The sequence below is a fragment of the Triticum urartu genome, unplaced genomic scaffold, assembly GCF_003073215.2.
Source record: "Triticum urartu cultivar G1812 unplaced genomic scaffold, Tu2.1 TuUngrouped_contig_5157, whole genome shotgun sequence".
Lineage (NCBI taxonomy): Eukaryota > Viridiplantae > Streptophyta > Magnoliopsida > Poales > Poaceae > Triticum > Triticum urartu.
In genome coordinates, this window is record NW_024115808.1 from 1 (window position 1) to 11431 (window position 11431).

General features: G+C 44.5%; 1 protein-coding gene and 1 pseudogene across 1 annotated transcript; both read left to right on the top strand.

Annotated features, from left to right (window-relative positions):
- The first annotated feature begins 1198 nt into the window (after positions 1 to 1198).
- LOC125528849 (DIMBOA UDP-glucosyltransferase BX8-like) lies at positions 1199 to 5118 on the top strand. The gene is made up of 2 exons (XM_048693278.1): positions 1199 to 1824; positions 4095 to 5118. Exons 1-2 carry the CDS (start codon positions 1329 to 1331, stop codon positions 4973 to 4975), a joined length of 1377 nt encoding a protein of 458 aa, XP_048549235.1. The 5' UTR covers positions 1199 to 1328; the 3' UTR covers positions 4976 to 5118.
- A 4825-nt stretch (positions 5119 to 9943) lies between these two features.
- On the top strand, positions 9944 to 11421 carry LOC125528848 (annotated as a pseudogene).
- The last annotated feature ends 10 nt before the right edge of the window (positions 11422 to 11431 follow it).

The window sequence follows — 11431 nt, forward strand, 5'->3', positions numbered from 1 at the left end:
GGGCCCGGCCGGCCCCTTGGGCTCACGAACCGGGTCCAATGCCCCCATTGGTCCCGGTTCTGGACTGAACCGGGACTAATGGGCTGACCCTGCCTGGACCGTTGCCCCCTTTTCTACTAGTGGTACCGGGCAAGAACCACACCACAACTCCGCTCTCTATCTCCTCCTTGCACCACACCCGCCATGGCCTATCGCTCCAATGCATGGTGGGACGGCCTGTTCGGTGAGAAGAAGAAGGAGCTCTCTGGCATTACAGCCCGCCATGTGTCCTGATGATCCAGCCAGAGACGGACTAGCTTGCCGGCAAGCTCTCAGGAGCCGTCGCCACCACAGGCTGGCCAACGCCGCTTCCCGGCGAATCCGTCGCGAGTGATGACCGCAACACATCCAACAAGCAGAGAAAGAAGCCATGTTCGTGGAGGTCGACACGGCGGCGAAGGAATTTGACTGGGGCACCGACTATGACATCGTCAACTCCGCGTCGGCCATGCCTGCAGTCGCCACCAACACCGAGGAAAAAGTAGGCCATGGGAGACCGCCGTCGCTTGTGTCCCAAGAAGGCCACCGCCTATGCCTCGCCGGCCTACACAGTTGGTCACTTGCCCACTTCATGGGGGCGTAGGCCACGGTGACCGTCTTCCACAGCCCCCAAAGCCAACCTTGATTCGTGCTTCGTGGAAACAGAGGCTACTCTCTCCCTCCCGCTGAAGCATATTCGAATATAGGGAATTCCTCCGAGGCTCGGGGCGGTCCGGTGAGTTTGCTGCCGAACATAGGGAAGACATGTTGCAGGAAATGGGATCCGCTGTGGCCGGTGATAGACTATATTAGAATAGCATAGCCCAGTCCACTATACTTTAGTTGAAATATTTCCGAAATGTAAATGTTTTCATCTGGTTTATATGAAAAGGGTGTGTCTAGGGCACATCTAGATGTGCTCTAGTTATTGCACATCTAAGTGAGTGAATCAAGCTTAATAGAAAAAGAAAAAAGAGAAAGAAAATATTCACACGAATCTTAATGTAAAATCAATGACATATGACTTAGATGTGCAATACTTATGGCACATCTAGATGTGCTTTAGCAAAACTGGTATGAAAATTATCCGGTTTGCACAAATTTTGTTCGGTTTGTTGACATCTCCATTAATGTCCATAGACTGGTCCTGAGGATCCGCGGACGGATGTAGTGTCTGGTTTGAAGGTCTACAATGCACCAACTCTTACAGTTTGGAGGGGACAGCATCTCTCTCCGAGACAAAGAAACACAGCTTTCCTCCTCTGCAGCCACACAACGCACTCACGCAGTCACGGCCTAACACAATCGCCATGGCGCCAAGCAGCACCAACCGCGACCGCCGCCGCGTGGTCCTCCTACCGCTGCCCTACCAAGGCCACATCAACCCCATGCTTCGCCTCGCCGCCGCGCTGCACTCCCGTGGCCTCGCGGTCACCATCCTCCACCCAGAGACCCGCGCGCCGGAACGCCGGAAGCTCCCGGCGGACTACCGCCTAGTCACCATCCCGGACAACATACCTCCGGAGGTCGCCGCGTCCAGGGACGTCGCGTCGTTCGTCTTCGCGCTGAATAGGAACTGCGCAGCGGCGTTCCGGGACTACCTGGCCGGCGCCCTCAGGGAGGAGGAGGAAGGGGAGGACGGCCACGTCGCCTTCGTGGTCGCCGACGTGGACTGGTTTGTGCCGCTCTCCGTGGCTAGGGAGCTTGGCGTGGCCGCTCTGGCCCTCATGACGAGCAGCGCCGTCAGGTTCCTGGTGTACTTGGCGTACCCAAGTCTATGCCACAAGGGCTACTTGCCCGTTCAAGGTAATACCAAATCGCCATTGTTGTGCTCTTTGTTTGGAGTTTGGAGGCCTAGCTAGCTTTTCTCAGTTCGTTCAACGAAAGAAATTAGTATATTCGATGGATATCCGCAATAATGTCTGGTTTCAATCGATCAACAGAGAACCTTATATCACATAGTAGCTAGGTTCGTTCTCGGAACAACAGCATAACCAGCGTTGCTAGATCCGAATTATTGCTAACAAAACAGCGTTGCTAGTACTTGCATTTTTAAAGTACAATCTGACGTGTCCCGCCAAACAAATAATACAACATGAACATGACATGCATACACAAAGGTTGTGAGTGTGACCCCCTCCCCCCACCACCCAAAACTTCACCCAATCACCCACTCCATCAGTCCATCTCCGTTATCACGTGGGTCTGTGAGTGGTACGATCCTCGAATAGGAGAAACAAAGATAGAAAATGAAGTAGGTACATTCTTTCCTTTTTTTTGAAGTAGGTAAGATGCGATCTACGATCTAATTAATCGATGTTGTCAATTAAGATTTTTTTACAAACGTCCTAAAAAACAAGTTCGTAAAATATGAAGATGGTTATCTTCATCTGTGGTCTATGAACAACCAATGTACATGATAAAACCAAAAGTTACAAGAAATGAGCCTAGCTTTTTTTTTCTTGCGAGGGGAATGGATGTACAACCTGGCCATTGGTTCAAGTCCTCGCGATTGCTAATTTGGATTCATATTCCTTCAAAAACAAAATTATTGTAGGCCTACTTTACTGCCTCACGAGCGTAAATTTTGGTTCATAATTTGACAAAAATGAAATCAAAGTAGGCCGCTTCCCCTACTGCATTTTCCTTTTGCATTAGAGGATTTTTACAACACGGTGAATATGTTTTTGGAACTAAAGGCTTTGTTGTTGTTGTTGGTGGTGGTGGTGAATATGTTTTTAGATTTGTTTGACCAAATTCATGTGCTACTAGAAGAGATGGGCGCGCTTTGCTGCGTCGTTGGTATTATTTGTATTTCATAAAAAGTTACTCCCTCTTTTTTCAAAATGTAAGCTGTATTGGCTTTTTGAAAAGTCAAAACTCTTTAAAGTTTGATCAAATTTGTAGAGAAATGTATCAATATCCATAATATCAAATCAGTATCAATAGCTTCATCATGAAATGAATTTTTAGATTTTATATATTTATTATTGTAGATGTCGATATTTTTGGCTGTAGACTTCGTCAAATTACAAGAAAATTGAATTTTCAAAAAACTAATACATCTTACATTATGAAACTGAGGGAATATTTGGTTTGACAAGTGCAGTGTTTTGGTGGTTCTTCATGGTGTGGGGAAATTTTCTGCGTCGATGATTGCATGCACTATATTGGTGCTATAATAACATATATATGTCGGCATTTCTTGTTTTGTCTAGGTGGTGAGAGGGTGCAGCGGGTTGATGTATTTTTACAGGCCGGTTGCTACCCATTGATTTAGAAAAAAGTGTTGACCCGGTCAAAATATGAGGCAAATCCAAAATTCTATACTTCAATCGAATGAGATAGCTCCAAAATTAGGGAGCATGGTGAATTAAAATAATTGATTGAGATAGCTCCATGATAAATTGTTGACCCAGTCAAAATCGGCTGACCTCAATTGTTTAGGAGGCCTTAAAAATTAGGGACCATAGTGTATGTAATAATGTGGTGTTTAGGTGGGCCTTTTACAGTGTGGGAAGTCGATGAATGCCTGTACTATATTGGTCCTATATATAGTATCATATGTTGGCGTTTCTTTTTTCTAGATGGTGAGAGGGTGCGCGGGATTGATATATTTTTATAGGCCGGTTGTTGTCATTTGATTTTAAAAATTGTTGACCCGATCAAAATATGAACCAAATCCAAAATTGTATACCTCTAGATCGAACAAGAGAGCTCGAAAGTTAAGGAGCATAGTGAACTAAAATAATTGAATGAAAGAGCTCCATGTGAAATTGTTGATCCAGTTAAAATCGGGTGACACAGTATCAAATTGAAGACCTCAATTGTTTAGGAGGCCTGAAAATTAAGGAGCATACTGTATGTAATATACTACGTAGTAGCTAGTCAGTACCCATTACACATGCGTGATCGAGAACAGCCATTTTGCGTATTCAACCGGGTATGTACTATTGGAATCTAAATTCCATTTTAGAGCACACATTGGCAATCACTCGGTTTGCTCCTTAATTGTCGTCTTTTCTTTGCTTGATTGGTTGGAGCCGATATTGAATGATCGTTCATCTGTCCATCAGAGTCAAATTTCAACATTGCAGTGGAGGAGCTTCCCCCCTTCGTTGTGCAAGACTTGCATCTTGTGATGGACAAGACTCGACACCTCGCGTACACAGATCTCCTCGCCCACATCGTCGCCGGCGTACGGCAATCCTCGGGCCTAATAATCAACACATCCGAAGACATCGAGGGCATGGAGATCGAGAGAATCCGCAGCGAGATTGCCCTCCCGGTGTTCTCCGTCGGCCCTCTGCACATGATGACGTCTTCATCCGTCGAGAGCAGCCTACTGACAGAAGATCGCAGCTGTTTGGACTGGTTGGACACACAACGGCCAAACTCTGTGGTCTACGTGAGCTTTGGGAGCCTGGTGGGCATCGACACAGATGAGTTCTTGGAGATGGCCTGGGGCCTGGCTAACAGCCAGCGCCCGTTTGTGTGGGTGGTCCGGCCGAGGCTTGTGCACGATTGCGAGTCCAGTGCGATCCCTGGCGAGCTGCAGCAGAAGATGGGCAACAGAGGTAGGATAGTGAGCTGGGCTCCGCAGCAGGAGGTGCTGAGGCATCCGTCTGTGGCCGCGTTCCTCACGCACTGCGGGTGGAACTCGACGACGGAGAGCATATCGGAAGGTGTGCCGATGATATGCAGACCATTGTCCGGCGATCAAATGGGTACTGCCAGGTACGTGTGTGATGTCTGGAAGGTGGGGGTTAGGGTGGAGGTGGAGAACCAGTTGAAGAGAGGGGAAGTCCAGGCGGCCATCACAAGACTGATGGATGGAAAGGAGGGTGAAATGGTCAGAGAAAGAATGAGAGATCTGAGGCATGTGGTGGTGAAGTGCACTAGCGAAGGTGGGACATCTGATGTTGCTTTGCAACGTTTAGTGGATTCCAATATTTAAGTACACAACTGTTTAGGCTATGAATTGTCTATTTTTTCGTACGAGTTTCTAATTCCCTTAAAATATTGATCATTTAAGATATTGCTTTTTTCATTGACCAGCTATTTTCTCCATCGAATAGTGAGATCAATTTATGATATTCACCTCATTCTTTTATTCTAGAAAATGCGAAAGCCTTGTGCTTCGATCCGTCAATAGAAAGAAAAGTTTGTGCAACTGATGGTTGCAAGAAAGATTTTTAAGGCATCCACAAATTATTATGTCCTACCGAGACAGATTCTGATCAGATCAACGATGGATCAGTGGACGAAATACATATAGATTGATGGGATTATGGGGCGATTGGGTCACATGCATGGGGCTATCCAAATAAACTAGTTTTCGTAACTACTATAATACAGGTATAATGAAAGGGTATCTTCTAATCTCACTGCTGTTAGCATCGAAAGTTATGATCTTTTTTTCTAATTGGGTATCTACCGAAGCAAACCTCATTACATTATACTTCATTATGCCCGCAACAATGCTGGATGTACTATGCACTCGACAAGTGGCTAGGAAATGCCACACTCCTGAAACAATATCAAGCTCTATATAATATTGTTCGTCATAAGGGTGATACTATCGCCACGATTATGGAATCCTTTCCCCCGAATGACGAGATTTAATAGGCCTCAGACTTGCATCGTGGAATGATTTGATAAATCGTCTCGCCATGGTACATTTATCACATGGAGTCAATCAATTTTGGTGGAATCTAAATGCGAGTGGTAAATTCTCGGTAGATTCAATGTATAGAGCGTTGATCCAATATGATGTGGCAGTTTATAATAAGAAGAAGATCTGGAAGATGAAGATGCCGCTTAAGAATAAAATCTTTGCATGGTATCTTCCTCCAGGAATCATTCTTATCAAAGATAGCCTTATTAAGAGAAATTGGTATGGAAATATGCAATGTGTTTTTTTTATCATCATGACGAAACAATAAAACACTTGTTCTTTCGGTGCAAATTAGCTTGGTCTATATGGTCAATCATCCAAATAGCTTTTGGCTTGTATCCTCCACGTAATGTTGCTAATATTTTTTGCAACTGATTACATGGGATTTATCACAAGTTTAGAATTCTTATCAGAGTGGGAGCGCTTGCCATTATTTGGTCGCTTTGGCTATGTAGGAATTATAAGGTTTTCAACATGAAAGTACTTCTCTTATGCAGGTTATCTACAGGTGTACCGGTACACTTCGTTTATAGTCGTCTCTACAACGTGTGGACAATCAAGACCTGTTTACAGAGGTGTGTGCACGCTTGGAGCACACGGCAAGGGATATTTTTACTCAACATGGATGGCAACATGATCTTAGAATTGGCCATCCTACAGCTTAGGCGGCATACAGACTCAATTTCTTGTACTTCGCCTTTATTTTTTATTTTTTAGATTCGACTTGGTATGGCTGTGTGCATCTCAGTTCTGCAGAGGACGGGTGTAATGCTTAAATCTTTAAGTAATAAAGTGCCCATTATCGAAAAAATGCACTGGATATATCCTGCATGCCTCACCTGTCCATCTTTTTCGAGACTAGTGCAATATTCTTCTCCCTCTGGATGGGAATATAAGTCTTGCATGGAAATTTAGGTCGTCGGATTAACTAGGAAAACATGTATAAAATGACACAAAATATGTATTTTTAGAAACTTCATTCGATGACTAATCTCAAAATAAATATTTTGTGACCTACAACACATTTTTGCTAATCAAACCAAAGAACTATGTGTGCCTGACTCATATTCCCATCTGGAGGGATTATGTATTCGTTGCATATATCTCCTTGTATTTCTATTACATCACGTAACCCTGACAACTTTTTTCACAAATTATGTGCGAGATTCAAGACACACTATGTTTCACCCATAGTGCCAGGCTTTGCTCCGCTCACCCCATGCATTAATATCTGATTTCCATGTTTGAATACTTTTTTTAAACCAAAAGTCTAATTTATAATTAGTTTGCATATTTGCGTTCTTGGTGGCATTGACTTTGAAATAGGACCTGTCTTGAATATATTCCTACAAGTTTTGAAATTCGAATTATGAAACACAATGATACACTTGGGACACGGTGACCCAAAATGAAACTAGGCATAAACTATTGTTCTTACAAAAATTTACATATATAACCATATGAAACAACCTAAAGTACACCGACACACGATGAAAACAATATGATTCACTCTGGATTTTGAGGGGCCGCCATAAAATTGAGAATTTTTTTGCAAAAAGATCTATGCATATTGGTACAGAATGTAACCGTGATGCACTAAAAAATAGTTTTTGTTGACACCCTATGAAACATTAAGATACATAGTTTTTATCATTTTCATAGTTTTAAAAGAGCTTCATATTATTACTATTATTGAGGGGAAGAGTTTCATATTATTGATCAGGTTTTAAAGTCGAAATTATATTTTGTTAGAACAACTATTCAATATCGATCGGCCTTATTTTCAAAATCTCGTCACAACAAACATCATTGCCCAAATAAAGATATTATCAGTTTATAAACTATTAAGAGTGGTATTGGGGAGAGGGAATCTCACAAAATATGGCATCATGGCATGAAGTGTACATCGACCTATTCATCGAAAATCTGATACAAACATGTCGAGTAGCCGAGCTATAGTAAAAATGGCTGGGCGGGCCAGGCTAGAGGGGAGCCAAAATTTGTTTCACTCATGGCCTGTTTTGCTACAACAAACTGGACATGCCACGAGACTGTCTTGCTTCAACGATGCCCCGTCACTGAACATGGGACATAATTTCATAAAGTGTATACATATTTGATAGTATAAGGATGATGGAAGTGACATGAAGCACAAACACTAGTAGAAAACAAGGATTTGGTCACAGCGCAATATACACATTAGTCCCGGTTGCATTACGAACCGGCATTAGCATTAGTCCCGGTTCGAGCTAATGTGAGCATTAGTCCCGGTTCAAGCGGCTAAAGGCATTAGTCCCGGTTCAAATGGGTCCTTTAGTCCCGGTTGTGTCTCAAACCGGGACTAAAGGGCCCATTTCGCAAACGCTACCCCCCCCCTCCCTATCGCCATTTCAGTTTTGAAAAAAACAAAAGAAAATGATAAATACTTCAAAAAAATAAAATCCTTCGAGATGTAGTTACATTACTACATCTACTAGTTAGGAAAATAAAAAAACTTAAATTTGGACATGTTTTGCAAAAAAGTGTTATGAAGAAGTAAAACGGCTATAATTTTTGCATACGATGTCGGAAAAAAACGTATAATACATCAAAATGTTCAGCACGAAAATCCACATCCGATTTTGACAGCCATAGGCTTGTTTGCAAATTTTTAGAATCCTTAAATTCTTAAAGGAAAAAAAGATATGCTCAAATTTCAGTTTTTTTGAATTTTGGTTAAATCAGGTCAAATTATGGTCAAACTACTTATTCAAGAAATATTAGTGTTACTAAAAATTATTCAAGAATATTAGTGTTACTAAATAATTATTTCATTTTTTGATTTTTGGTCAAATCTGGTCAAACTACTTATTCAAGAAATATTAGTGTTACTAAATAATTATTGTTTTTTAGAATAATAGTTTCAAACTCAAACAGTGAAACGTGTGACTTCATACTCAAGCTAAACTCCTAGGGTTAATAGGATTGACATCTTACTATTGTCAGGAAAACAACAAGTGTAGACTTGGAAACGAGGGAGAATAGAGCCCGGAAGTTAAGCGTGCTTAGGCTGGAGTAGTGAGAGGATGGGTGACCGGCTAGGAAGTTAGATGATTTGGAATGATGAGGAGTGATTAGAAATTAGAGGTTAAATTGAGCAGTGGTGAGGGGTGATTAGAGATTAAATTGTAAAATAATTCAGAAATTTAAAAATCAGGAAAAAATAAAAAAAAAATCAATTTTTTCGTAAAATTACTAAAGGCCCTCTAGAACCAGGATTAATGGGCCTTTTTCTACTAGTGAAAGTAACACATATTTTCCAAAAATAAAAGCATCAACGGGTAACGAAAGCCACTCTCTACATAGGTGTATCATTGCTCGAACCGCGATCATTAGCAAGCAGTGAACTTCACCTCCGATGGCACCATTGTGAACCTAATCTGACGATGAATGCACAGTACTGGCATCATGAAAGTTACCACTAAAGAAAAGCACAATGAAAGTTGACATTGCTATGTGTTACTCCATCCGTCTCTTTTTACTCTACGTATAAAATTTGTTCAAAGTTAAATTAGGTAAAGTTTGACCAAATTTATCTTTAAAATATCAACATTGTTATATAGTATGAAAATTAACTTTATGATGCGTCTAATGATATAATTGATTTTTTTTTATTTTTGGTCAAACTCTGCGAAGTTTGACTTCGGACAGATTTTATATCCAGGTTAAATTGAAACAGAGGAAGTACATCATTTTAGCTGCCCAACATATACTCTCGTTTAATAAAAAGTGCTATTAATAAAGAAAAGTTTACATCTTTATTGCTTGGGCTATGGATCTCGTTCAACCGATGGTACGACCGCGCGCCGTATTGTAAGTCTGGACCTTCTGTTAGTTGATGCCTTGTGTAGTATGATCACGGCCGCTCGCGAGGGGCCGTTTCTTTATCCGCCAGCCACGCGTAGCAGCCCCATGAAAATATTGTTTACTTGTTTTTTTGAGCATTAGTACAGACACAAGCGTTCATATACACGTGCATACACTCATCCCTATGAACGGACACACACACACACCGTACCCCTATGGGCATATTATCTTGAGATTTACGAAGTCACCGTAGGCGCCTCGTCGTTGAACCTTGGTGGGTTGAGGATACCACTGTCCACCTAACCAACTCAACTACAGATTGATTCGCATATTGTTTTGTTGTCGTTCAATATATATACTAGGTGCATTGCAATTCGCGTCTTGAATCTTGACCACCTTCCAATGGAAACCACACCCATCCAGCTCGTGTGCTACATTTTCCTCTGCGTCCTTGTCGTCACCGTACTCCTCACGCTCAGGCCAGCCTCTGGAAGCCGGCCGAACCTGCCTCCGGGCCCATGGGCGCTGCCGGTGATCGGCCACATGCACTTCCTGCTCGGCGCCCTGCCGCACCAGGCCATGCGCAGTCTCTCCCGGCGGCACGGCCCCGTGATGCTCCTCCGCCTCGGCCACGTCCTGACGCTCGTGCTCTCCTCCGCGGAGGCGGCAAGGCAGGTGATGAAGGTCCACAACGCCGCCATCGCGAACCGGCCCGTGTACACCACCGCGGACGTCTTCACCAAAGGCGGCCAGAACATTTCATTCGCGCGCCACGACAGCCGGCACTGGAAGGCCGTCCGGAAGCTGTGCACCGTGGAGCTGCTCAGCCCGAGGCGCGTCCGCTCGTTCCGCCCTGTCCGGGAGGAGGAGGCGGCGAGGCTCGTGCGGTCCGTCGCTGACGCCGGCGCCCTCGTCGATGTCGGCAAGAGAGTGAAGGTCATGATGAACGACGTCATCATGAGGGTCTCTGTCGGCGACCGGTGCCAGCAGAGGGCGCTATACCTCGAGGAGCTAGACAGGGCTATCGACCTCATGTCCGGGTTCAACCTGACCGACCTGTTCCGGACGTCGCGGCTGGCGCGGGTGCTCGGCAGCCAGCCCCTTAGGGCGACGTGGGAAGTGCACGGGAGGATCCAGTCCATCATGGACGCCATGGTCCATGAGCACTAGATGGCGATGGAGAGCGAGGAAGCCAGCGCCTGTCATGAGATGAGAGGGAGGATATCCTCAGCACTCTGCTGCGGTTCCAGAGAGACGGCGGGATGGATGGCATCACCCTCACAAACGAATATGTCAGCGGCGTCTTGTTCGCAAGTCACCACCAGTAAAGACCTCTAGCTACCATGCATCCTCTCTTGCACCGCATCTGCAGAGTATAAACTGTTGCAGTTTTTATCATCAGGACGTTTTTTCCGCGGGGTCGGAAACCACGGCGACAACGACGATCTGGGCCATGTCGGAGCTTATCAAAAACCCACGGATAATGGCCATCGCGCAATCTGAAGTGCGGCGGGTGCTCCAAGGCAAGACCGAGGTGGCGGAGGCAGACATCGACGGCCGGCTCCACTACCTCCAGATGGTCATCAAGGAGACCTTCAGGTTGCACCCTCCGGTGCCATTGCTCATCCGCAGATTGTGCACGGAACAGTGCAAGATCATGGGCTTCGACGTGCCTCCGGGTATCACCGTGTTCGCTAATGTGTGGGCGATCGGTAGGTACGAGAAGAGCTGGACCGATGCCGAAGAGTTCAAGCCTGAGAGATTCGAGAGCGAAATGGTGGACTATGGTGGGATGGACTTCAGATTCCTCCCTGGTGGTACGGGCCGGAGGATGTGCCCCGGTATGATGTTTGGCGTGTCAAACATCGAGATTGCTGCCTGCCTGCCTAA